General features: G+C 40.8%; 1 protein-coding gene across 1 annotated transcript in view; it reads right to left on the bottom strand.

The window, feature by feature from the left end:
• Window positions 1-9,056: 9,056 nt before the first annotated feature.
• The window catches only part of SLC6A1 (solute carrier family 6 member 1), a 159,226-nt gene continuing 141,322 nt past the window's right edge, over window positions 9,057-26,960 (bottom strand). The window contains exons 11-15 of the mRNA XM_083156320.1: window positions 25,447-25,578; window positions 23,902-24,004; window positions 16,627-16,727; window positions 14,340-14,507; window positions 9,057-11,370 (exon numbers count right to left, since the gene is read on the bottom strand). Of these exons, the coding sequence (XP_083012446.1) occupies window positions 11,266-11,370; window positions 14,340-14,507; window positions 16,627-16,727; window positions 23,902-24,004; window positions 25,447-25,578 (609 nt within the window). The 3' untranslated portion in view covers window positions 9,057-11,265. The remainder of the gene's footprint in view (window positions 11,371-14,339; window positions 14,508-16,626; window positions 16,728-23,901; window positions 24,005-25,446; window positions 25,579-26,960) is intronic.

Here is a 26,960-nt window from a genome sequence, read left to right as displayed (position 1 = left end):
GTCAAGTTATAAGGGAATTGTGAAAAAGTAATCACTGATTTTTTTGTTGCTTTTTGTTGTGGCGCATGCACGTTTTGATCCATAACGTGGAGAAGCAGGCACACAAAGTGGCCTAATGTATTAACCCCCCCCCCAGCGTTGATAAGAAGAGCCATTATGCAAAGGCACAACTACCATTAGTGCAAGGGGTGCAGCTGCTATGGGGCCCAGAGCTGCAGGGGCCCCATCTTTGCTGTTTAAGTAATATGTTTTATATATATTTATCACCATCAGTTGCTAAATAGGGGGCCCTTACAAACTTTTGCTATGGGGCCTGTGAATATCTAGTTACGCCTCTGCCATTATGCCCAGCGTTAACAGCTCTCCTTATCAGTGCCCCCGGCATCCCTGCTCATGCGCAATCCTACTTTACCCCCAGATGGCTGTAATGGGGATTTGTGAGCTACTACCGCACGATCTCCAGCACTGCCCGGAGCCAGCAGCAGGGCTAGCTTTGTCCCCGCAGTGAGGATAGGATAACACTAGCCCTGAGCTGGCATTGCGGCTGGGCGATTTAATGACTAGCCGGCTGTTAATACATAGCTCCGGATGCTAAATATTGGGGGGTGGGGGGGGGTGGGGGTGGATTGCAGAGGACGTCCCCCTGCATGGGCATTCATTCAATAATCTATAGGATTGTTCATTCACACAGCAGCGATAAACTCTGAATAACCTCCAATATTGTTAATATCATTCATTGTTTATGCACTAGATTGTTTGCCCGGGAGTTCAAAGTACATCGCTAACGATATCGCTCAATGACCATATTGTATAGTGTGTAGTCCTCTGTACTGTAAAATCCACTCCTTCAATTAAAGGCAGCCTTCCTTAATTTTTTTTTTTAAGTCTGCACAATTAGCAAGCCAATTACCTGTTTGCATTGAGAATACTTAAAAAAAAAACAATGGGGGAAATTCAATAGGATGAGAGAATCAGAAAGTGAGAGATTTGGTAAGAATCTCCAGTTTTTTTTAAGGGGCAATCATTTACACTGCGAAACCAGTTTGATTTTAAAGTGTAAATGATTGCCGCTTTAAAAAAAAAAAAAAGCCTGGAGATTTCTTATCAAATCTCTCACTTTCTGAATCTATCACCCAACAACTCCAAACCCTTTCATTAATTAATTCAACATAAAAGCATCATTGATAAGACATTCATCTAAATTTGCCTGAAAGAGCAGACAGTAAGCAGTTAAGATATATAACTTATTAAATTAAATATAATAATGTTTATTAGAACAATGTCATAGCTGCATAGACATGAAGTGAATTAAACATGATAAGATGGGTGTGTACCTGAGCCAGCATGTGACTCTGGGAGCCTATGAGATCTGTGGGAATGGCTTGTTAGCTTAAGATATTAATCCAGGAAAGGGAGGAGTCTGCCTCTCTTTCCTGAAAAGTTTCACACCCTCCCTTCCCTTTTGATCGGTTTGTTTTGGGGGGTTTGTGGTCAAGCGCATTAACTGATAGGCGGGAAAGAACGGCAAGTTGATAGATTGTAAGGCTTTCATTAAATTATGTTTGCTGCGTATTTGGTTTGTTTCGGTGCGCTCGCCTCTCATTGGCTTAGGCCTTTGCTGGATCACCCGCTCGGGGACAGCGTTCGCACCTGGATGGGTGGGTAGTTGATGTAGTAGGTGGAGTGGATACCGCTTTTTGAGTTAGGCCAATTTACGTATGCTAGTTTGGGGTGGAGCTTAGTTAAATAGCCGATCTTTCTGGGCCACCATTAATATAATTAATGAATTAATAATAAAACATCAAATTAGCTTACAAGATTTTCATAAATAAATTCAGCAAACCATTTTCTGCCAAACCTACGTCTCTGAGTCTTTATTTCTATTTAAGTGTGTTAAGAATTATGGTTATCAATGTATACATGCCTAAGGTCACACATCTGCTATTACAATGTTTATAAATAAGTTAAATAAGTTACAATAGTGAGATATCAGGTGATCCTCTGATCCATTTTTGATTCCTCCACCCCTACCCCGTCCCCACCCATTTTTTATGCTGTTGCTGGCTCTGTGTTCCAGATGTCTTGTCCTCCTTACACTGATTTCAGCTGTTGGGATAACTTGGGTAATTGTAGCTAGGCAGAAAGCTGAGTTTTTTTTGTGTGACTGTTACCTGAATTTCCTTCCATATGACACAGCATTAAATTTTATTTTTATTTTTATTTTTATTATTAATAATAAAATAGGCTGTATAAAGATGGGTTTAATAGTCTGGAGCATTTAAATGTGATGAGCATCTGTATGTAATATTAGCGTTAACAATTACCTTCAATATATTCAGTCACCTCTGGAACACCTGATCTGATCAGGAGAATACAAGAATAAAATACCAAACAAGTTGGATCATAATTACAAGTATTCTAAAGTTTATTTGCACGGACACATATATTTGCACTAAAGTAATACAGGCATACCCTCCCCTCAGGGCAAGGATTTGCAAAAAGTGACATACGACATACTGTACATATTAATATATGACCCTCCTCAAAGGGGAGGGATTACAGGCCAAACATTGGTTCAGACATGATGGGTGACATTCTATGATCTGCGCTAAATGCGCATGTTTTATTTGCGCACCATATCGCCGCAAATCGCCTTTTTTGAAATCGCATTTTTCTGCCTAAATGCGCATATTTAATGTGATGCGCATTGGAGGCTGAAAAGTGCGAATAGGGGCGATTTGCGGCGATGTGGTGCGCTGTTTTTAGTCCTGAAAATGTGCGATTTTCATGTCTGAAAATCGCACATTTGCAGGACAGCGCAAGGTTGTAAAAAAAAGAACCGAGCGCGGGGTCCCCCGCCCGAGTGTAACCAGCCCCGGGCTCACAGAGCCGGTGCTGGTGACATAAAATCAGGGTCCCCGACAAATAGGGGTCCCCTTGATTTTATGAAACCAGCACCAGACTCAAGGTCCGGCGCTGGTTCCCAAAATACGGGGGACAAAGTGACTAGGGGTCCCCCGTATTTTAAGAACCAGCACCGGACACAACCAGCCAGCAGGGTAATGCCACAGCCGGGGGGAGACTTTTTATACAAGTCCCCCCGGCCAAAGCATTAACCCCCTGGCTGGTCAGCATGGGCAGGGGTCCTGGGGAAGTGGGGACCCCCCCAATGAAGGGGTCCCCCCCCTCCAGGACTTACCAGCCCATGCTGATAGTCCGGGGCTGTCCTCCATGCCCCTGGGCTGTGGGCATGGAGCTGATGCTTTGTGTAAAAAAAAGAATGTCAACTATTGTTTTACACTGGCGAACTATCAGTCCCAGCAAGCCTACCCCGCATGCTGGGACTTGGGGAACCACAAGTCCTAGCATGCGGGGCATTAAAGTGCCCGCTGGCACTTGTAGTTCTGCAGTGTAAAAAATAGTGCACAAAATCACACTGACACCCTGAAAAATAAAACTTTAATACACACAAAACACACTGATACTTACCTACCTTGAGCCCGTAGGTCGGTCCCTGGATCCTGGATTCGTCCTCCGGGGCTCCAGGGCAGAAGAGTCCGGTTCCGGGGCCTTGGTCCTGGTTCCGGGGCTGGTCCTGGGGTTCCGGGGCTCCTGGCGTGAAGAATCCGGGGTCCGGGATCCGTGGTAGTCCAGAGGGGTACCTAAGGAGCAAAATCCAACTCACCTGCTCCCCGGTGGCGACCTCCGCTGACAGCGCTGCTCCCGAATGGTACCCGGCTTCAAGGAGTTGGTCCGGCGCTGAGATGTTGCTCCCTCGACGTCTCGGAACAGAATGATTTCTCGGCCAATCAGGAGCCGAGAAATTCGGCTCCTGATTGGCCAGAAATCATTCTGAATATAGACGCCGACGGAGTAACATCTCAGCGCATCCAGAGCAGAGATGTTACTCCGTCGGCGTCTATATTCAGAATGATTTCTGGCCAATCAGGAGCCGAATTTCTCGGCTCCTGATTGGCCGAGAAATCATTCTGTTCCGAGACGTCGAGGGAGCAACATCTCAGCGCCGGACCAACTCCTTGAAGCCGGGTACCATTCGGGAGCAGCGCTGTCAGCGGAGGTCGCCGCCGGGGAGCAGGTGAGTTGGATTTTGCTCCTTAGGTACCCCTCTGGACTACCACGGATCCCGGACCCCGGATTCTTCACGCCAGGAGCCCCGGAACCCCAGGACCAGCCCCGGAACCAGGACCAAGGCCCCGGAACCGGACTCTTCTGCCCTAGAGCCCGGAGGACGAATCCAGGATCCAGGGACCGACCTACGGGCTCAAGGTAGGTAAGTATCAGTGTGTTTTGTGTGTATTAAAGTTTTATTTTTCAGGGTGTCAGTGTGATTTTGTGCACTATTTTTTACACTGCAGAACTACAAGTGCCAGCGGGCACTTTAATGCCCCGCATGCTGGGACTTGTGGTTCCCCAAGTCCCAGCATGCGGGGTAGGCTTGCTGGGACTGATAGTTCGCCAGTGTAAAACAACAGTTGACATTCTTTTTTTTACACAAAGCATCAGCTCCATGCCCACAGCCCAGGGGCATGGAGGACAGCCCCGGACTATCAGCATGGGCTGGTAAGTCCTGGAGGGGGGGGACCCCTTCATTGGGGGGGTCCCCACTTCCCCAGGACCCCTGCCCATGCTGACCAGCCAGAGGGTTAATGCTTTGGCCGGGGGGACTTGTATAAAAAGTCTCCCCCCGGCTGTGGCATTAGCCTGCTGGCTGGTTGTGTCCGGTGCTGGTTCTTAAAATACGGGGGACCCCTAGTCACTTTGTCCCCCGTATTTTGGGAACCAGCGCCGGACCTTGAGTCTGGTGCTGGTTTCATAAAATCAAGGGGACCCCTATTTGTCGGGGACCCTGATTTTATGTTACCAGCACCGGCTCAGTGAGCCCGGAGCTGGTTAGACTCGGGCGGGGGACCCCGCGCTCGTTTTTTTTTTGATTTAACCATTTATTTTATTTTTTACAGCAGAACCCTGCATGGAACATTGCGATCTGTGCAGGGTTCTGCCTAATTCGCCTAACAGACCCAGGTCTGAAATAAGTGCGAAAATTAGTCACTTAAATAATGCGATGTGCAAATGCGCATAGCATTAAATAAGCGACTTGTATACTTTTCTGTGCGCAAACATCTGGATGCAATAAAAATGCGAAATAATCTCGCATTTTTATTCACCAGACATTTACGCACAAAATATGCAATTTCAGCCCCTGTGCGCATCCCATTAAATCAGCGATTTAATGGGAAAATGCGATAGCGCCATTTTGTGGTCTAATTACCGCAAAATAGCGCTAATCGCATATCATAGAATGTCACCCGATCTGCGTAGCAAGGGTGCACTTCCATTTTGTAACACAGAATTGGACTTCCAGTAAGCTTTGGTTACCCTAGACCTCCCATATTCCTGCCCCCTAATGCTGTTTGTCTGGGAAGTACCTTATGCCTTACATGGTTCGAAATCTGGTTTTAGCTGATTCTGTGATTCTTCTGAGACAGTTGACTTAGGGGCAGATTTATTAAGCTTAGAGAAGAAATAAACTGGAGATAAAGCAGAGAAAAGGTAAAAGGAGATAAAGCACCAGCCAATCAGCTGTGTTTGAAAAAGACAGTTGGGAGTTGATTGGCTGGTGCATTATCTCCTTTTACCTTTTCTCCGCTTTATCTCCAGTTTATCTCTTCTCCAAGCTTAATAAATCTGCCCCTTAGTGTCTGGACATACACTACTTCCTCAAACCTGGGTGTGGGTCCTTATATTTCCTCATTTCATAGCTGCGTTTAGCAAACGCTGGAAAGCTAAATTATCAGCTGACTATATTGCAAATCACCCAAGGGGGTCTCTATCAGTACAACATTTAGACATTTATACAAACTATTGTTAATTTATAATAGATTTCCAAGATCTATGTATCTACTATAAATGACTACTGCGATTTTTATTTTCTTGGTGTTCAATAAAATTTATATTAAAACAAAGTTACTATAATTTGTTTTGGATTGGATGGAGCTGTTCCAATGATGGTATTTGTGCATGTGCAGACCCCCTGTATGAACTCCTTCGGCGAGTATCACACTCACCAAGGTGTTTGCACAAGTAGGGAAGAGGGGAGCGGGCGGCGGGAGGAGAATGCCCAGCGTTTTATGGGCATCCTCATGTAAATGCTGGGCATACCCTTGGGAATGCAGGCGTGGTGTTCCCTGCACAGGATGGGTGGCTGACATCACATGATGTGAGCACACGGCCCATCTTCGGTGGATAGAGGCGGAAAAGTGATTTCTCTTCCCTTTGGCGCATGTGAGGGATGTGTTCTCGTTATGTGTCGAGTTTTTCATAATTTCTTGGGACATTTTCATACTTTAACATGGACGTGATTTTGAACTGTAAAGTGTCCCGAAGTATGTTGGTCCTTGAGCTCAAGTCTTGACAGTGACACAAAAAAACCATGTGAACAACCCATGTCTACTATTTCAGGGATACGGTTGAATGGTCGACCATAAGATGGTCAACAGTCATTAGGTTGACACCATTGGGTTGACATACAGCAAGGTCGACAGGGGTCTAGGGCGACAAGGGACAAGGTCGACATGGGTCTAGGTCGACACATGTGTTAGGTCGACATGGGTTAAGTCGACGGTCAAAAGGTTGATATGGTTTTTTTTACTGTTTTTTGAGCTGACATGTGCCGACATGTGGTATTTCATGCTCTACCATCCACTTTGGTGTGATGGGAGAATAAAATAGTGTGCCCGAAGCATTGTGAGCACAGCGAGATATGCGAGGGGATGAGGTACACTTTAAATTGTGTCCATGTTGACTGTGTCGTCATTCGAGCTAAATAACAGTAAAAAAACCCACGTCAACCTTTTGACCGTTGACCTAACCCATGTTGACCTAACGCATGTGTCAAGCTAGACCCATGTCGACCTAGTCCCTTGTTGACCTAGACCCCTGTTGACCTTGACCCATGTCGACTACACCCCTGTTGACCTTGCTGTATGCTGACCCAATGGTGTCAACCTAATGACTGTTGACCATCTTATCGTCAACAAAACAATCCCATTTCCCATTTCATGTGTCAGCATTTTTCGATGTTGACCATTTGCATGTGTCAGACTATTCTCAATGTCGACATACTTCATGTCAATCTTTTGTCAATGTCGACCTTGTACATGTTGACCTTTGGTGTTGAACTTTTGACTGTCAACCTGCTGACCCATTAATCCACATCACTTTTGACAGTAATGGACCATATGGTAAAGTCTGAGTCAATTTACAGTATAACCATTCTGTCATATGATCAGGCACTCACACAGCTGCCATTATGAACTGGCCTCACCGCTCATTAAGCAATGGTCATGGTATGCTGCAACACACAGATAGGGTTATCCTCCAATGCTGTATAGTAATATTTATTTTCTAGCGAAATATGTGAGGATTATATAAGAAAAACTCTGCACTGTTATGGTCTGGATCAATTACATACTGTCAGCTAGTACTGTGGATGACTGAACAGTCATAGGTGTCTTCAGCTGGAGATTAGAAAATGGTATTTCTTAGTAGGGATTCTGCAAGCTGTGGGGTCGGAAGGGAGCAATTTGACAATGTGGGAGGATTAATAAATAAATCATTTTTCTTTCTTTCTTGGTATTTGAAAATACAACCCAGGCAAAGTAGAGAACATTATTCTGATATGTGTCGCACCATAAAGGTTCCTCACATCAAAGAGGTACAGTAGGCAGCAGTTCAGGAGTAGTGTGAATTAGTTGACAAGGCGTATAAAATAATATACTGCAGACGATGCACAATAGGAGGCTGAGAGCCATTACCTGCAGTAAGTGGGAGCTATAGAATTCTCTTTCAGTAGCTGCTAAAAAGAAAAATGTGGCCTTTTTTCAGTAGCAATTATGTGATTTTAAGTAAATATAAAGCGATAAAATTATTGAACAGTATGAAGATGATGCAAAGACTTGCTGCAAGAACATAGTAGATACTGTACAGCATCTGTGATTTTTAATAGACAGGTTGTTTTCCTTATCGTTGAGCTGTCATAATATACATAAAAAAAGGGGTAGATATCTCTAATATTCTAAAGAGGACAAGTGGAGACATTACCAAGACCAACCAATAAGCTCCCAGTTATTATTTAACGAGAACATTTTATAAAATGATTGATTGAATCTGATTGGTAGCTGTCGAAAACATCAGGTTTCTTTGGAAGGTTTGAAACATTTTCCTAAAGCTGGGCAAACACTATGGTGACTTCTCCCCACTTGAGCCTTTCTTGGTGGCAGAATTGCATGGGATCTTAGCCAAGCCTGCCCAGCTCAGAAGAAATCAAAGAGATTGCTTGTGTAGGCAGTGGAACTTGCACGCTCCGGTGCAATGAACACTGCACCGTGCATCGCATCGGACCTGCTGTCATTCACATGCAATGTGGGCTCTTTTCCTGCGATTGATTGCCGCAATCCCTGGAAAAAGATCCAAAATTTCAGGTGAATTGCCTAGTGTATGGGGGCCTAAAGAGGAGATGTCTCAAACATTTGAGAGTTAGGGGTGTTAGATTTTGGCTATTTTTTTTTCTAGAAGATGCTAAATAAAAAATAAGTCAAATCTGATTGGTTGTTATGGGCAACAACTTCTCACATTTGAAAACCTGTACTTTAGTAAATCTACACCTTAGTGGAGACATGGCCCATAGCCTCCAATCAGCATCTACAGTGGCTGTCACTTATCTAGCACATTCTATGACAGTGATGTCTAACCTTGACACTCCAGTTGTTGTTGAACTACACATCCCAGCATGCCCTGCATCGGTTTTAGCATGGCAAAATAGTAAAACTGCAGCAGGGCGTGCTGGGATGTGTAGGTTAACAACAGCTGGAGTGTCATGGTTAGCCATCACTGGGCTATGCAATGAAAGAAGCTCAATGGCAGCATGTTTCTCCCCCAATGATTCAAAGGATAGTGAAAAGCAACAGTAAATATAATAATAACAATAAAATTATATCAACAACCAAACACATCTGGATAGAAAAAGCAGCAATACATTACTTGTAATATATCCTTTATTTGATTTTAAATTTTTAAACGTACATGACAACCGTGCTTTTGCTACAGAGAGACACCATTAAAAGACATTTAAAATGTATCTTATATTACATTTGGTCCATATAACAGGTTGCAAGATACTAAATATAAAGGATATTATTGTATTCTTTCATTAACAAGCTCTGTATATAGATTGACTATGTATATGTTACATTACATATATATTTTATATATTGAGATTACTTTATTTGAGTCTTGACAATAATATCTTATTGCAGGTAAGCTTATTTGATGATATATTTTTTCTCAGGGAACATAACTACAAAAAAGATACAGTTATTCACAATTTAAACACAGTAGTTCCTACATCACTATTTTGCTAAAGTAGATAACATATTTTGTATACAAGATTGCTACAAAGCGTATCTGTCAATTTTATTTTATGTCATTGTTGTGTACAATCAAACATTTAAATACTGCAGTTATTTTTCCGGACAACATTGGACTGGAGTACATATATTAAACAGCAATCAGCCCCCATTATGTTGTTGGCTCTGATACAGAATTAAAATCACAAAGAATGTCAGGTGACATATTGTATACAAAATAGTTACAACGAGACATTTTGCCTGGGTCAGCTACAGACATACATCATAATCCAGATTATGTTACATTTGAGACAATTCAGGAGCTACGAAACAATACTGTTGTACAAATTCAGATAAAATATTTGTATATATTTTCTACAATAAATGTGCTTGACATTCTGAGAATATTAATTTATTGCAAATATATATATGTGTATATATATATATATATATATATATATATATGTATATATATACATATACTGTATATCTATATATTATATATATCTATAATATATATATATATATATCTATATATATAGATATATAGATATATATACATATATATCTATATATCTATATATATAGATATCTATATATATATATATATATATATATATGTATATATATATGTATTTATATATTGATTTTCACTCTTTGGACAAATGACAAACCAAACTAACATTTACAAGAAACATATTATCACGTAATAGCTCTACTTAAAAGGTATGTGTTATATAACATTTTACAATGTACAACACTTCGCTGACACGCAAGTTAGTGTTGCTCTCTTACAAGTCATCTATCACCTATTTAGGCATTTATTATGTGCCTTTAGTTTCCAAACATGAAATGCCAAATTCTTTAATAACACATCTCTTTTTTCATTTTTACTTACACGACGAAAAATCTGAAAACTTTGACCATTTACACAATGATGTAAATCCAACCAGGGGAGTTATGTGGCTTTAGGGTACGTCATTTTCTTTTATTCGTAATAATTTTTACAATTTCATCATCCCATCATCTTACATATAACAATCAGCTGCTCTTGGATCTAAACTACTGAAAAGAGAGTACCGTTTATTCAAATGCCCTTATCGAAGAAAGAATTGGTCAAGTGTCTCGTTATTTGAATGGGCTTAAAGTGATATAATTAAATATTTGGCACAGTGTGCAGTAAATTGTGCAATTGTGAAACTAAATTCATTGAAGGTAAAACAAGGCTGGTGTCTATTTGTGCTACAAAAGATACAAGTATAATTTGGTCCCTTGAATTTTTTTTTTTTTTAAATAAGTTGTGCTTCGGTGTTCACATTAAGCAAAAAAATCTCTTTAATAGTAATTTTAAGATTAAAATGTAAAATTTTAAGTTTCTTAAAATGATTGCAAAATGCATGTTTAACCTTTTATTTACTCGAAATCCTCTGTGTAAAAATGCTGAGTAAAAAGAAAAAAAATTTTTTTTATGGATTTATTCAAAGTCTTGGGAGCTGCCTTTATGAAATATTTCAGTACATAATTAAAAATCAGTCACACAAAACCTCATATCTTTATAGCCAAATATAGGTTTAAAAATGGTGTTTTCATTTACAAATTCAACTCTCGCAGGAAAGATAAAAACATTAACAGTCTAAATTGCCTGAACACACAACCCATTCATGTTATTCCACAAAACAGTAAGAAAATAACCTAGTTGATTTCCTTGTGCTCTACTGGTGATGGTCCCCTTTTTTTGCCACTGGAGGTAGGTAATTTATTCCAGATGTAAATATGTGGTTATGACAACCATTTTGTATTTAAAAAAATCATCACAACTGCATTTCTTTTGTGCAGCATTTTATATATAGGCTTCTTTATTTGCAGAGTTACTCTTCGACAACTGTTCTGGTCCGTTTTCTGAGTGAACAACATCTTCCCTTGGCTGGATCATGATTTGCAGGCGCTGGGGGAATAAATGCATTATAACATTATTTCTTATTACAAATTGCAACGTGCAATTAAAAAAAAATATTTTACTTTTCAATGTTTCTTTTACAAATTGTTACCCACAAGTTTTCCCAGCTGGGCCATGGCAAACATATGTCTTGCTTTTGTTTATTTATCATATTACCACTTTTTTCCAATTTTGTGTTTTGTTTATCCTTAGATTTGTGTTTTCAATGGTATGCCAAAGGATTGCTTGCGTGGCTAATTAGATTTGTTTTAGTGATAACTTGCTTGGATGTTCTAAATTATAGGCAAATGAAAATAATCTGCGAGTGAGATCTATAAAATGTAATATCCAAAAATGACCCTGATGGAAACATTTTTTTTTTGCCTTGATTACTGCAGTCCGTAGGAATGCAATATTGACACCAACCCCTTGCGGCATTATGGCACACCCCCTGGTGGCATTGTGAGATGATTCTCAAATAAATAATTATATAAAATTATAAAGAAGCGTACTCAGCTTTAACACTTAAATTCCTATAGTGTGGAATTTTCATCAGGAGCACAACAGGAATTGAAACGTTGAGTTAAAGTATAGTTAGCTTCTTTGTTATTGCTGTGAGTGTCGCCAACCGGGAATATACAGTATTTATACAAATTATTATGGGGCACCCAGGACGCTGCTATTGTTTTAGGGAGAGTGCCGAGTATACAAGCTGCCATATTTTCTATATATACAGTATATATGCATGCATATATAATGATGATGGCAGCACTTAAGTTAATATCAATGCAGCTTATAAATTAAGACCACAAGATCAATTGTGATCTAACGCTTCAGAACACTTATGTTCTTCATCCGATTGTACAAGTTGACCCACTTAAAAGATGAGAGAGGTCTGTAATTTCCATCATTGGTACACTTCAACTGTGAGAGACGGAATGTGCAAAAAACAGGAAATCACATTGTATGATTTTACACAATGTATTTGTATATTCTTGTGGAAAATAAATATTTGGACAATCAAAAAGTTAAACTCAATACTTTGTAATATAACCTTGGTTGGCAATAACATAGGTCAAACATTTCCTGTAGTTCTTGACCAGGTTTGCTCACACTGTAGCAGGTATTTTGGCCCACTCTTCCATGCAGATCTTCTCTAGATCTGTCATGTTTTGGGGCTGTCTCCGGGCAGCACAGACTTTCAACTCCCTCCACAGATTTTCCATTGGGTTGTAGTCTGCAGACTGGCCAGGCCACTCCAGGACCTTGAAATGCTTCTTACTGAGCCACTCCTTAGTTGCCAAGGTGGTGTGTTTGGGGTCATCGTTATGCTGGAAGACCCAGCCATGTTCCATCTTCAATGCTCTTACTGAAGGAAGGAGTTTTTTGGCCAACATCTCACTATACATGGCCCCATTCATCCTTTCCTTTATACAGATAGTCGTCCTGTCACCTTTACAGAAAAGCAGCCCCAAAGTATGATGTTTCCACCCCCATGCTTCACAGTGGGTATGGTATATTTTGGATGCCAGTGATCTTGTATTTCTTCCATTTTTTAACAATTGCGCAAACAGTTGATCTATTCTCTATGCCCCTGTTGTCTGTACATGCAGCTCAATCTGACAATCTCTTCAGCAACAGCGGGTAACGTAACACCAATATCGTGAATGATTTTGGTCATTGTGTATGCTCAATATCGTTCTCCCATGGAGCGGCCGTGGAATCACTAAATGTGTACCCAACTTTAATCTCCCAGTTGCAATATCTATAATTGAGGAAATATTAACTGTAGAAATAAATACATTTTTGGAGAACAATTCAGGAGGCTGTCTCATCAGCACAGTGGCACCTGGTCATGGTCAACACCTTGACTTCTCCAACTGATAATAATTTCAACTCTAAAAAGAATGGTTTAGACTTTGAAAGATTTCATTACATTGTCTCCTATTACTGATTTTGAAGAAAAGTCTTTTTTTCAAAGAAAAAAACAGCATAGGCTTCTTTAAAGGTCTCTTCTGTAGATTACCCTTTCTTTTTGCAAAGAATTTTGGAAGCCATCACAGAAGAGTTACAGTATATATTTAGTATATTAGCTGAATTAGCAGTAATAAGTGGGAATGCAAAGCAACATCTGAGAGGCTTTATAGACTGTTAAGTCAATACAGGATTGTGAAATTCTTATCTGTATCTTCTATTCTCCAGACAAAACAATGTTCCATATAAAGAAGAACCTGGAATATCTTAAAATATTGTTTTCTCATAGATGATACAGTATGCAGTCTATTAGAGGACAAATCTGTCCTGATTTATACATAAGGAAATTATCGACGTGTCTCATTTAGATAATGTACAGCATTATCCCAGCATTGAATAGTTTTAGATTGAGGTAAAAGACTGATGATGGACCAGACATATGGATAATGACAGTCTTTTCATTATAATTATTGAGCAAATTAGTATAATAAGTATATTTGGGAGTGGTCTATGATGACGGTGCAATGGTTAGCATTACTGCCTCACAGCATTGAGGTCATGGGTTCAATTCCCCCCATGGACCTAACTGTTTGGAGTTTGTATATTCTACCTATGCTTGCATGGGTTTCCTCTGGGTACTTCCGGTTTCCTCACACAATCCAAAAATATACTGGTAGGCTAATTGGCTCCCAACAAAATTAACCCTAGAATGAATGTGTGTGCGTGTACATGTAGTAGACAATATAGATTGTAAGCTCCACTGGGGCAGGGACTGATATCAATGTTCACATATTCTCTGCAAAGCACTGCAGAATATGTGTGCGCTATACTGTATGAATAAGTATTAATAAATAAATAATAAATAATACTGTCATCGTGTGCAGAGTTGTATTGAAGTTCCAAGCGATCTTCTTACTTTAAAACTACAGCCATTTACTAAATTTGACCACCAGTAATGTATGCTATGGTATTATTACAAGTACATGAAAGGTCATGGTTCTTACCTGTTTTAAAGAGCCTTTAAGGGAGAGGAACAAGTAAATCATGTAACCAGGAATCAGCACCATCGAAGACAAGGCCATGAACCAACCAACTCCTTGACCCCAAGATGGGAAAACATAGTTTCCCATGGTAAGTGGAGTCATTTGAACGGCACTGAAGATAAACACCCCCTGCAATAAAGTGTCATATATTTAATACAGACATATCAGTACTTTAGTTTGGCACTAAATAATTTCTAAGTTAAGAGCTCAAGAAAGAAATGAATTTGTGTTGAAAAGGTCACAAAGTCAACATCAAGAAAATGAATGCAATGTGCCGTTATTGTGGCGTCAAAAGAGACAGAAATAGATACTGCTGTAATTTTCTTTCCTAAGGGAAGCTTGTTGACATTTAATTAATCAGTGTATTACAACGTGGCAAAAGAACAGTCAACTTTGTTTTATATTTATCAAATTTTATGGTCCGGAAAAGTAATTTGATGCTGTGTCTTCTTACTCGTGAGTTTAAGTTTATAGTGGTGGGTTTTTCTGGGGCAGGACAAACCTACCAGGGCAGGTTTGTCCTGCCGCAGAAATACCAACCACAGAACTTAGGGACAGCCCCCCCCCCCCCCCCCTGTCGCCTGCCCCTGTTGCTCACCTTCAAGTCCCGACTCCCCACCCTGGATCTCTTGGGTTCACCACTATTCACACCAGTGACCAGGCAGGCTCGGGGATATTTGGGGCAGCTTGGGTGCCCAAACTCACGAGTGCTCCTGAGCAGCCCCGAACATCCCCGAGCCTGCCTGTCACCAGTGCATGCTCACTTCTGTGAATGGCCGCAGGGGAGCCCCAGAGTATGATCGCCGGGGTGGGTAATGACTTCGGGACTTTCTGGAGGTGAGCACGTGGGGGGGGGAGCGACAGGTGGGTGCCCCTAGAGGTGATGTTCCAGTGGTGTACAGCTGGAGGCACCACTGGCGCACAACTACTATATCGTGGCATGCACAGAAATCTTCCAGAACAGCCTGCTTCTGCAATGCAGCTGAGCCCAGAAAATACCACAGAATTGGTTAATATTAGTCAATATAAATGCACCTTATCTTCAAATATAATCCTAAACAATTTTAAGAGACATTGGGGTATACATATGTACTAGCCTACAAAGTGCAGGCAGACAGGAGAAGTAAGATTAAAGCAGCAATTAGTAAAAGGCAAAACCAACCTGAATTTGCCATTAAAGAATTGTCAATTAAATCCAGTGGATAAAATCTCGAGGTTGCCTGCAACGCACATGCTATCACATATACCCCATAAAGATCTAGAGCAGGGGTTCTTAAACTTGGTCCTCAGGACCAAAAAATAGTTCATGTTTTCCAGGTAACCCGGCAGGTGCACAGGTGCACTCATTACTCATTTACACATTTTAAAAGATCCACAGGTGGAGCTAATTATTTCACTTGTGGTTCTGTGAGGAGACCTGCAAAACATGCACCGTGTGGGGTCCTGAGGACTGATTGTAATAACATTTTTACACAGGGATTTAGTAATTCAAATGAATAAGGTGTCCCTCAATTTATTGCAATTAAACAACAAATATACATCCAACATAACTTAACACTACAAATAGTACTGACTACAGCTGTTCACGAACTAAGGGAATTGGAAAACGTGGACCATTGGTAGATCTCGGGGACCGGTTTGTTTACCTCTGGTTTAATGGTCATAATCTTTATTAAAGGAATAAAACTTTTATTTTAATTTTTACGTAATTTTGTGAGGTAAAGAAGGATTTGACAAAAATTCAGCTCTAGCCAAAAGCTATTAACGCTACATTACCTGGCAACTAAAATTCCACAGCTGAGCTATGAGGACTCACTATATCTTAGTACAAGGATGTCTGCAGGGTCAGATGCCCAGAGTCCTCCCACAGAGGTAAGCCAGACTAGCCATTCTTAAAAGTTTAATGCCTTCAACAATTTCTTAGACCCACTGTTGCTGTTGGTTTGTAGCACCTTCCTACCCAGTATCATAACAAAATAAAGGGTTAGTAATGTATAAACAATTTTCTTTTATTAAAAAAAGGATAGTGGGACAAACACAATCTGGCAAGATGGCTGCAGGATCTCCAGTAGTCCTAAATTCTAGGAGAATAGCCATTCCCCCAGGATCCCTAATAGGCCACTCCTCACCAATAACAAGAAGCCGCCAACCTAATCTGCCTAGCAACTGTTCACAAATTCTGAACTGAATACCAAAAAAAAAAATGACAAGGATATGATCTTAATCAAGTAATATTTATAGATATTACCGCTACAACGATGGGCGTGAAGAAAGACCAGCAGAGTTTCCACCAGATACATGGCCTATATCCAACCATTTCTTCAATGTTGTCATAGAACCTGTTCACTCCTGCAAAAGAAATGAATATTGTATTCAAGATAAATAGCATTATTCTGTTTGTGTAGTCAAATTGTGTTATTTTATTTTTTTTAATATGTAAAAGTTCTTGCCTTTAAAATGCGCCATCACTTATTGAATAAAAGCATTTGCAGTAATTGTGTTTTTATTATTTTTAATTAGGAAAAGCTTTTACTGTGGGTACTCTAGTAATTATGCCAGTTTGAAACCACATGTATATGTCCTCTTGGGGATGCAGTCAATTTCCCGGCGGTCAGAATCCCGGTGTTCAGAATCCCGACCGCCAAAATCCCAAAACTTTCTCCCTCCGTCTACGACACTCATAGAGGGAGAATAAATTAGCCTGGCAAGCGCAGCGAGCCCGCAAGGGGGGGCGCTCCACGTCCCCCCTTGTCTGGATTTCGGCGGTCAGGATTCCAGCGTCGGGATTTTGAACACCAGGATTCCGACCGCTGGGATTCCATACTGAATCCTCCTCTTGCAGTACAGGTCTCCCTGTTTGGTGTCTGTATCGATCTCTATAACTGCATTGGTCCTCACTGAATAGTACTGCAGTGCACACTATTGCTGATGAAATTGTGACACACCTTGATAAAGCTGGCAATCTGACCAGCAAAACGCGTTGGTGTTATCCAGGACCTGTGCCACCTTTGGACCATCATTTGATAATTCTTCTGACCACCTGGATGTCCCCGGCTTCAAGTATTGGGAGAAATGTATTGGTCGTATCATCGTGAGGTTTAAGATTGGTCCAAACCACCATCTCTCTGGACCAATCCCTCCAACAACACTTGGAACCCACATTGTTGACTGGATTCCACTAAAGTGAGGTTTAAGATTGGTCCAAACCACCACCATTCTGGACCGATCCCTCTAACAACCCTTGGAACTCCCCTTGTCGATTGGACTCCACCAAATGGGACTACTGCTTTGGCTCAGTGCAGGTTATTCACCAGATTTCTGGGTCCTTTAATTGTTGTGCACATACTCCTTAAATTGCTATTTTTAAAGTTTTAATTATGTTTTTCTTTATATTCATTCAATCACGTATTAAAACCTTTTTTATTGATGCACTTAGTTGTGTATATCATTGGGAGCGCTGCCTAATAGCCCCCTTTTTTCTATTTTAACTACTTAGGGACTAACCAATCCTTATAGGGCAGCTGCTCTAAGAAGTCAATTCCTGATAAATTGCTCAGAATTAACTCCAGTTAATATTTCTTGAAATTGTGACCTGCCTATTACGTATAGCCCCAAACAATGCAGGTACAGTACCTACATAGAAACATAGAAACATAGAATTTGACGGCAGATAAGAACCACTTGGCCCATCTAGTCTGCCCCTTTTTTAAACATGTTACCTCAAACCATATTTGATCCTTATTTTTTTGTAAGGATATCAATATGCTTATCCCAAGCATGTTTAAATTGTACTACTGTATTTGCGTCTACCACCTCTGTTGGGAGGCTATTCCACTTATCTACTACTCTTTCTGTGAAGTAATTCTTCCTCACATTTCCCTTGAATGTTCCTCCCTCTAGTTTCAGTGCATGTCCTTGTGTTCTGTTGCTCCTCTTCCTGTGAAGAATGTCTCCCACCTGCACCTTGGTAAAACCCTTGATATATTTGAAAGTTTCTATCATGTCCCCCCTTTCCCTTCTCTGCTCTAAAGTATACATATTAAGATCTTTTAGTCTTTCCTGGTACGTTTTGTGATGTAGGCCATGCACCATTTTAGTTGCCCTACACTGTGCCAGCTATGCCATAATGAAATCTATATTATTTCAAAAGCTATTTTGTACTATGTTCCTACACAATAAAGGCACCTAAGTAATACTGAAACTTACACTACACTGTTATCATCGGTGGCAGCTCCAGAGGAGGAGCTGCACTACAGTCCAAAATTGAAATATGGAGCAACATCAACTGCCAGTGAGTCAGTTTGGAATGGCAGTTGGTGGCAGTTGCTGTGCCTCCTCTATTTTAATTTTGAACTGAGATGAAGACCCGCTCTGGGGGCCTTTCCTGGTCCTAACCCAGAAAAATTAGATCACACAATGCTCTAACACCTATACTGTCACACCACAGAACACAAACACCCATACATATTCACACCTTAGTGACATCCATTACCATCACAATTCTGGATAAGACAACACCAATTCTTGAAAACTGTGTCAGTTTTTGGCTATTAGGAACACTAAGGGCCAGATGTATCAAGATTAGAAAAGTGATAAAGTGGAGAGTGATAAAGAGCCAGTCAATTAGCCCCTAACTATACTTTTTCAAACCCATCCATTTCCATTCACCATATACTGACTATATAAACAATGGGGACATCTACATTACATTGCCTCCATTCACCATATAGTGACTATATACACAATAGGGACATATATATTACATTGCAACACTTCACCTTATACTGACTATAAACTCAATGGGGACATATACATTACATTGCCTCCATTCACCATATACTGACTATATACACAATGGGGACATATACATTACATTGCCTCCATTCACCATATACTGACTATATAAACAATCGGGACATATACATTACATTGCCTCCATTCACCATATACTGACTATATACACAATGGGGACATATACATTACATTGCCTCCTTTCACCATATACTGACTACATAAACAATGGGGACATATACATTACATTGCCTCCTTTCACAATATACTGACTATATACACAATAGGGACATATACATTACATTGCCTCCTTTCACAATATACTGCCTATATACACAATAGGGACATATACATTACATTGCCTCCTTTCACAATATACTGACTATATACACAATAGGGACATATACATTACATTACCTCCTTTCACAATATACTGACTATATACACAATAGGGACATATACATTACATTACCTCCTTTCACAATATACTGACTATATACACAATAGGGACATATACATTACATTACCTCCTTTCTTCATATAAAGACTATATACACAATAGGGACATATACATTACATTGCATTCTTTCACCATATACTGGCTATGTACACAATGGGGACATATACACTACATTGACTCCTTTTACCATATACTAACTATATACACAATAGGGACATATACATTACATTGCCTCCATTCACCATATACTGACTATATACACAATGGGGACACCTACACTACATTGCTTCCATTCACCATATACTGACTATATTATACATTACATTGCCGCCCTTCACCATATACTGACTATGTACACAATGGGGACATATACATTACATTACCTCCTTTCACCATATACTGACTATATACACAATAGGGACATATACATTACATTGCCGCCCTTCACTATATACTGACTATGTACACAATGGGGACATATACATTACATTGCCTCCATTCACCTTATACTGACTATATACACAATGGGGACATATACATTACATTGCCTCCTTTCACCATATACTGACTATGTACACAATGGGGACATCTACATTACATTGCCTCCTTTCACCATATACTGACTATATACACAATGGGGACATCTACATTACATTGCCTCCTTTCGCCATATACTGACTATGTACACAATGGGGACACATACATTACATTGCCTCCTTTCACCATATACTGACTAATGGGGACATATATACTACATTACATCTTTATATGCTGCAAGTGGGTGTCTCATGTGTTTAAAAATCGCATGGCACACAGAGACAACTGATTCAGGCCTTATATGTACACTTACAGTAACTGTGTATAATTTACAGTATATTTCAGAATATTCTCTTTGGAGTACAACTATAAAATGTGTACAACTGAAAAAAGTTTTTTTTTCTGGTTTGTTACTGAAATGAGTGCTGTGTACATAGTAGGGCTGCCGCTTGTATTAGTGAAGCATTCATTCACACTGCCATTATCCTGATGTTTTTCACTGCACAACAAAATTGCTTGATAGTGCTGTCTTGCCTTGCCCATAGCTCTACAGCACCTTAACATGTCACATTATTAGGATTTCCCTGTGTGGGGATGTGAGACAATTAATGAGCCATCCATATAGATTTATTCATTGGTGTATGATTAACGACAGGAATTTAGAAGACCCTTTGATAGATGGATGGAGGAAGAACGAGAGCTGGAAGCAGTATGAGTCTTTGTAGGGACACAGTAAGACTGAGCACACAGCTATTTCCAATTAATAAAACAGAAAATAACACTTTTTGGGGTATATTTACTAAAGTTCAGGTTTATAGAAGTAAAGACTCCTATCCAATCACATTGTAATCAGGGGCGGATTGGCCCTCCGGGAAACCGGGACATTTCCCGGTGGGCCGGTCCAGACTTGGCTGCTTTCCTCCCTGGCTGGGCCGCCGACCGTGCTATCAGGGCCGGCCGGCGCTGGAGAGATTACATCATCCTATGGGGAAGATACTTGCGGCCATATTTGTTTTGGGCAATACCGCTGCCCATCTTAATAATGAGGTTGCGGCTGGTCACTCTTGGGTGATGTCACTACGTCACCCGCGTCAGTGGCCTCCGTGGCCTCCGTGGCGGTGCAGGAAGCGGCCTGGACGGAAGCAGCCTGGACGCAATCGGCCTGGTCAGTACCGTCCCCCCACCTGGGTCACCATGCCTTCCTGCCGCCCCCCCCCCTGCTGGTCTTTAGTGCTAGCAACCCCCCCCCCCCCCGGACTTTAGCATTAGCAACCCCCCCAGCCAGTCTTTAGCGTTAGCACCCAAACCCCCCGGCCGGTATTTAGCGTTAGCACCCCCCCACCCCTGGATGGTCTTTGGCGTTAGCACATTGTGACACAAGTATTTTATTAGTTTACATTTTACCTAAATAAGAAGCTCTGTTCCCAGCCCTCTGATTTTCTCATTGCATAACTCTTCTCTTGGTGAACTATTTCACTTCTTTAGTCCATTCTGAAGACCCAAATTGACATCTTCTTGTATGACCTCTCCCTTTGTCTTGTATAATGAGCTCTATTTAAAGCTCAGAAGAGATTTTCATCTATCTGTTTCCCAGATTTAACACTTATCCTTCAAGCCTCCATTACTGTCAACATGACTTCTCAATCTCCACAGTGCGTTGCCTTGCTGTTACAATTGCCTCTGCCCTCTGCTTTATCTCTAACACTATTCTCTTTCAGTCAAATCACCTCCATCTTCAAAATATTGCAAAAAAGACCCCTTTTATGCAAATTGCAACTAAGTGGGGTATGCAATCTGCTGCCGCTATTTCCGACGAGGGAAACAGCGCTGGCTCCCTATTCGATGCTGTCTTTAGCGACAGCATTGAGGCGGGATCAAGGCAGAATGGGCGCGACTTTAGAAGCTGTGGGGCCCATTCTGCCAATATCGGCCATGGATTGTTGCGATCTCGGCCGCAGATCGCCAATCCACGGCCGTTTTCACGGCCACGCCCTTTGCGACGAGCGGCAGGCGGGACATTGAATCCAGCCTGTCGTTCTGCAGTCGATCAGACCGCAAACGGGCCAGGATCACGGCTGTCGGACTCTCACACTCAAAGCCCTCAACAACAACACCCATTCATACATCTCAAACTTTATCTGGTCTGCATTTCATTTCTGATTCTCATGTCCCACGTTCACCAACAAGAATTTTTTTGTGACACTACCCATGAGACTATCCTACAGCCTTTAAGTAATGGAATATTTTGTTTATTTGCTGTTACTGCTCTCCCACCTCTAAAGCTCACCCATGATTAGATAATTGTCCCTGGAGTTAAAGTATTAATCAATGAAAAGAGTGGAGAAGTGGACTACTGCGGCTTCTTACTATCATTTTATAGAATGTTCTTTGAAGCTGATTGGTTGTTATGGGCACCTCCTCCAATGGTCCACTTCTCCACACTCCTGTCTTCTCACTGCTTCATACATCAACCCTTACTTGTTCCTCTTATCACAGATATGTTCTCTTCCAATTGTTCTGTAAGCTCTTATATGAGCTTTGTTTTCATGACTTATGGCTACATTGTATTTCCCTGTTTATCTGTGCCCTTCTTTTATCAGGAATCAGCACTGTGTAGTACTGTGGTACCTTGCAAACCAACTAATGATAATAATTAACTAAAAATACAAATGTTTGTGTCTTTAGTGTGTGTGTTTTTGTAAATTTGCTGTGTATGTATGTACAGTATGTATGTATACATACAAAAAGTGTGTGTGTAATATATGATGTACTGTACATACAGTAAAGGTACAGAAACCTCCTCTCACAGAAAAATTCCGCATTTACCAGTAGGGTTGCCACCTCACTCTTTATCGATTCCTGGAGATCCCCCCCCACATCCTAATGCGCGCGCCAAATGGCACTCATGCTCCTGGAAAAGTGGACGTGGCCTCATAAAGTGGGTGTGGCCTTTTCAAAAGTGGGTATGGTGTCTAATACAGACATGTATTCATATATTCATATATATACAAATACATATATATATATATATATATATATATATATATATATATATATATATATATATATATATATATACACACTTTATTTACCTAATAGGGGTTGGCTGGCTGGGCAGGGCAGGGCTGGGGCCTGGGCAGCTGGCAGTGGCAGGAGGAGCAGTGTTTAACAATTTGTCCCGCCGGGAGCAGCAGCAGAGAGGAGGCCGCCCATGATGCCTGCAGAGACGCAGGCCAGCCAGTCCAGATCTGATGTAGGTGGCGGCACCACGCAGCTCACCGTCTGTCTCACACAGACAAGTGGCTGGCAGGCGGCAGCGCAGCAGTGAGCGGAGGCAGGCTGGGAGTCTGGGACACATGCACTGCACACGATCACCAGACCAGCGGTGGGCTGGCGGTGGGCCTGAAGGACAAAAACTGCGGGGGAAGGCCTGACAGGTGCAGCGGCGCAACGGACAACCCTGGACAATGGGGAGGGCAATGGAGGGCTGGAGGCTTTTTTTTAGACACTCGGAATCCGTGAGACTGGAAAAGCCTCCTGAAAGGGTTGCGACCAAAAACGGGAGAATCATGGAAATCCAGGAGAGGTGTCAACCCTACCTAGACCATGGGGCCATGTGTGCACTGTACAAATTGCATCCATTATAGTTTTGCTAATGACAATAACTGTATAAATAGTAAATCTGACAAACTGTATATGCCGTTGTGATAACTTTATATAATAATATTATTTTACCGTAACACCAGGATATTGAAATACACTCAAAGAACACCAGAAACAGAAGACTCATTCCACTGGCCGAATAATAGTCAAAAAGCTTGAATACATAAATGCCACCCTATGGAGAATATAATGCATGTGTTAGTTCACATAAAAAATCCTTTATATCTGGGTGAAGCATCAAATTTATATTATATACCATATAAGCATGAATCATGAGTAGAAAAATACTACCGCAAATGTCAAAATATAATAAAAAAAAAATCTTAAATATAAAGCAAGATACGATAATACCGTGGGGGGAATTTACGAAGATGGGAGTTCTATTTCAAATGGGATGTTGCTATGGGCAACCAATCAGAATCTACTTCTTATTTATTTAGCACCTTCTAAAAGAAAATATGTGATTGGTTGCCCAGATCTAGTAAATGTCCCCCTGTATGTGTTTTGTTCTCCAATATGCAATTCCGAAGAATTTTGAAAGTGAACGAAGCTTAAAGCAGGGATTTGAAATGTAATCTTTTGACCTTCTTCTCTAGGAAGCCACTTGTGCCGTTACCGGTCAGGCAGCCATACAGCAAAGATCATGCCCATATATAATATACTTAAGTATACCGGTACATTTGGCTGTGTGTATGGGCAACCGCCCAACGGAGCCAATAGTGGCCACAAGAACCGCCCATAATGGCATAACATCCAATTCCTAAGGCCAGACATGTTGGGCGGTCGATTGTGTATGTACAAGATCGTTTGCGCATACACCTTACCAACCGATAGATCAGTCTTTGAGTGCCATTATTCTCATAAATGTGTACCCAGCCTAAGGATGGGTTCACCTTAGATCATTGGCAAATTTTGCAATGTTGTTAACGATTTCCCTTAAACTCACGGACAAATTATATAATGCATACATAATGTGCAATCTGGCAAAATATATCGTCAGTAGTCACATACAGGAGTATGCCGTCGTTAACAATATTTGCAAATCTAACTGCAAATTCAAAAGATCAGAAGAAGCGACCAACGACCAATATGACCAGATATCAAGAATCCTGTTTCTCATGGAGGTTATATTTGTCTGTCTATTCATTTTTATTTGCTATGGCCTCCTGACCCCAGCACTTCTTGTAGTAACAGTTTCTGTACAGTTCAAAAGCTGACCCTCACTCAGAGATAAAAATTAAGAGAAAATGTGACCTAAATGGAAACATCTGCTGCGGTATAGATTCATTTACATTAAATTGCATTAAAAGAAATTATGAATTAAGACAAATAATTTGTCTGCATGTACAATTTGTTTGCAAATATATGTATTTATTCATAACGAATTGTACATGCCAAATTAAATAAAAAAAAACATTAAACAAAGGTTTTCAGAATTATGGTCTTTCTAAAAAATGCATGTCATTAAAAATATATTTTGTTTATAGAAAAAGTAAAGTGTACAATATTTAAATCCCTACTCCTTGGATAAATTATTTGCTTCAATGTCTGAAAAAGCAGAGTGTTTCAGTTCTGATTGGAAGAATGGATAAATACCCTGCACTTCTGTATACGTACCTGAGTTATATTGGACAACCCCACAAGATAGGAAATTACACAGACGATTGCAATAAAGATTTCTCTTCGAGTACGTAATAGTTTAGGAAACTCATCCACAAGAGCTGTAACAAACCCTTCAACTGTACAGAACTGTGAAGTCAAAGAAATATAACAAATTAATGTTAATTATTGTAGTAATTAAATTAATGATTCCAAGTATTATTAACCTCCAAAGTGCATTGTACTGTATGTAATGACAACTCCTTTCTTCCACATTAGCTGAAAGGCATAGTAAAATAGGCATATCTTTTGTATATTTTAGGAATACACTCAGCTGACATCTGACCATTGGTAGCAGAATGAAAGGCTTTTGCTCAGTGCTGTATTTATAATGAGTGCAATGTGCGCGGTGCACACGGCCCGCCTGGGGCTCACACCGCACACACTACACCTATGTTTCAATTCTTACCCTCCGGAGGGCCACTATGAAGGCAACAGCTCTGCCGGAATTGCCAGAAAAATGGCCGCCACCCATTTTTTTTTTGAAGGTCTGTGTGTGCACAAGTGCTCAGACTTTATTTCGCTGGGCAGCAGGATGCTGCTCCTGGCAGAGAGGAGGGGGCCCGGCTGGAGGAGGCTGCACAGGGGCCTCCTCCTCTATTAAAGCGCTGCTGTACAACTGACACTGGAAGTGAAGAGGAGGGGGTTACAGAGAAACAAACGGTCGCATGATTTTGATAAATAGGATGAGAAATCAGTATATGAATGTGTCAATGTCAAGAACTGATGATTGTAGCATTTTTATGAGGAGGGGTAGTCATCAGTGTTATGGGCAGCTGTGTGATCCAAAAGAATAAGAAGAATAAGAAGTCAGTTATGGCCAGTGATTAAATCATTCCCTACATTGTTCAAAATTGTCTCTATGGATTGTTAATAACAAAAGCCTGACTGAAGTGGATCCAATAAGTTTTATTAGTCAAGAAATATGTAAGGTGGGTGTGGGAAAGTTTCTCAAGTACAGTAGCTCTGGAGGGGCTGGGGAGATGAGAGGTGGATGGTAATTTGCAAGAGATTTAGGGTCAGAATTCTGCCTTTTCAGAATACTAGTAATAACTGCATGCTTGAATAACGATGGAAAGATCCCAGCAGGGAGAGAGAGAGACTACAGATTTTAGTTGTTGGGATGAGCAGAGACAACTTTCCTGAAGTGCGACGTTACAGGATCAAGAGAAGAGGTAGTAGAGTAGGAAGATGAGTGTAAATGCTTCATATTTATTTGTGAGATCAAATTAATAGAATTATGGGGTGTCCTATAAAACAGAATATTTTTCAGATAAAAAATGGGCTAATATCGCAAGTTTAGCCTGATAGGGATTTTGCTTTGAATGCATGAGACACATGAGCAAGAATACCTGATAAATGCAGGAATCGGGGGATCAGGATGGCATTTTGGGCTAATAAGATAGCACCCAGTGAACTTATTAGCAGAATTAAATTACCACTGCTAATTAGATATCCCCATGCTGCTAGAT

This window comes from Crinia signifera, chromosome 8, assembly GCF_055691185.1.
Source record: "Crinia signifera chromosome 8, ASM5569118v1, whole genome shotgun sequence".
Classification (NCBI taxonomy): domain Eukaryota; kingdom Metazoa; phylum Chordata; class Amphibia; order Anura; family Myobatrachidae; genus Crinia; species Crinia signifera.
Note: the sequence above shows the minus strand (reverse complement) of the source record. Positions and strands in the feature narration are given on the sequence as shown.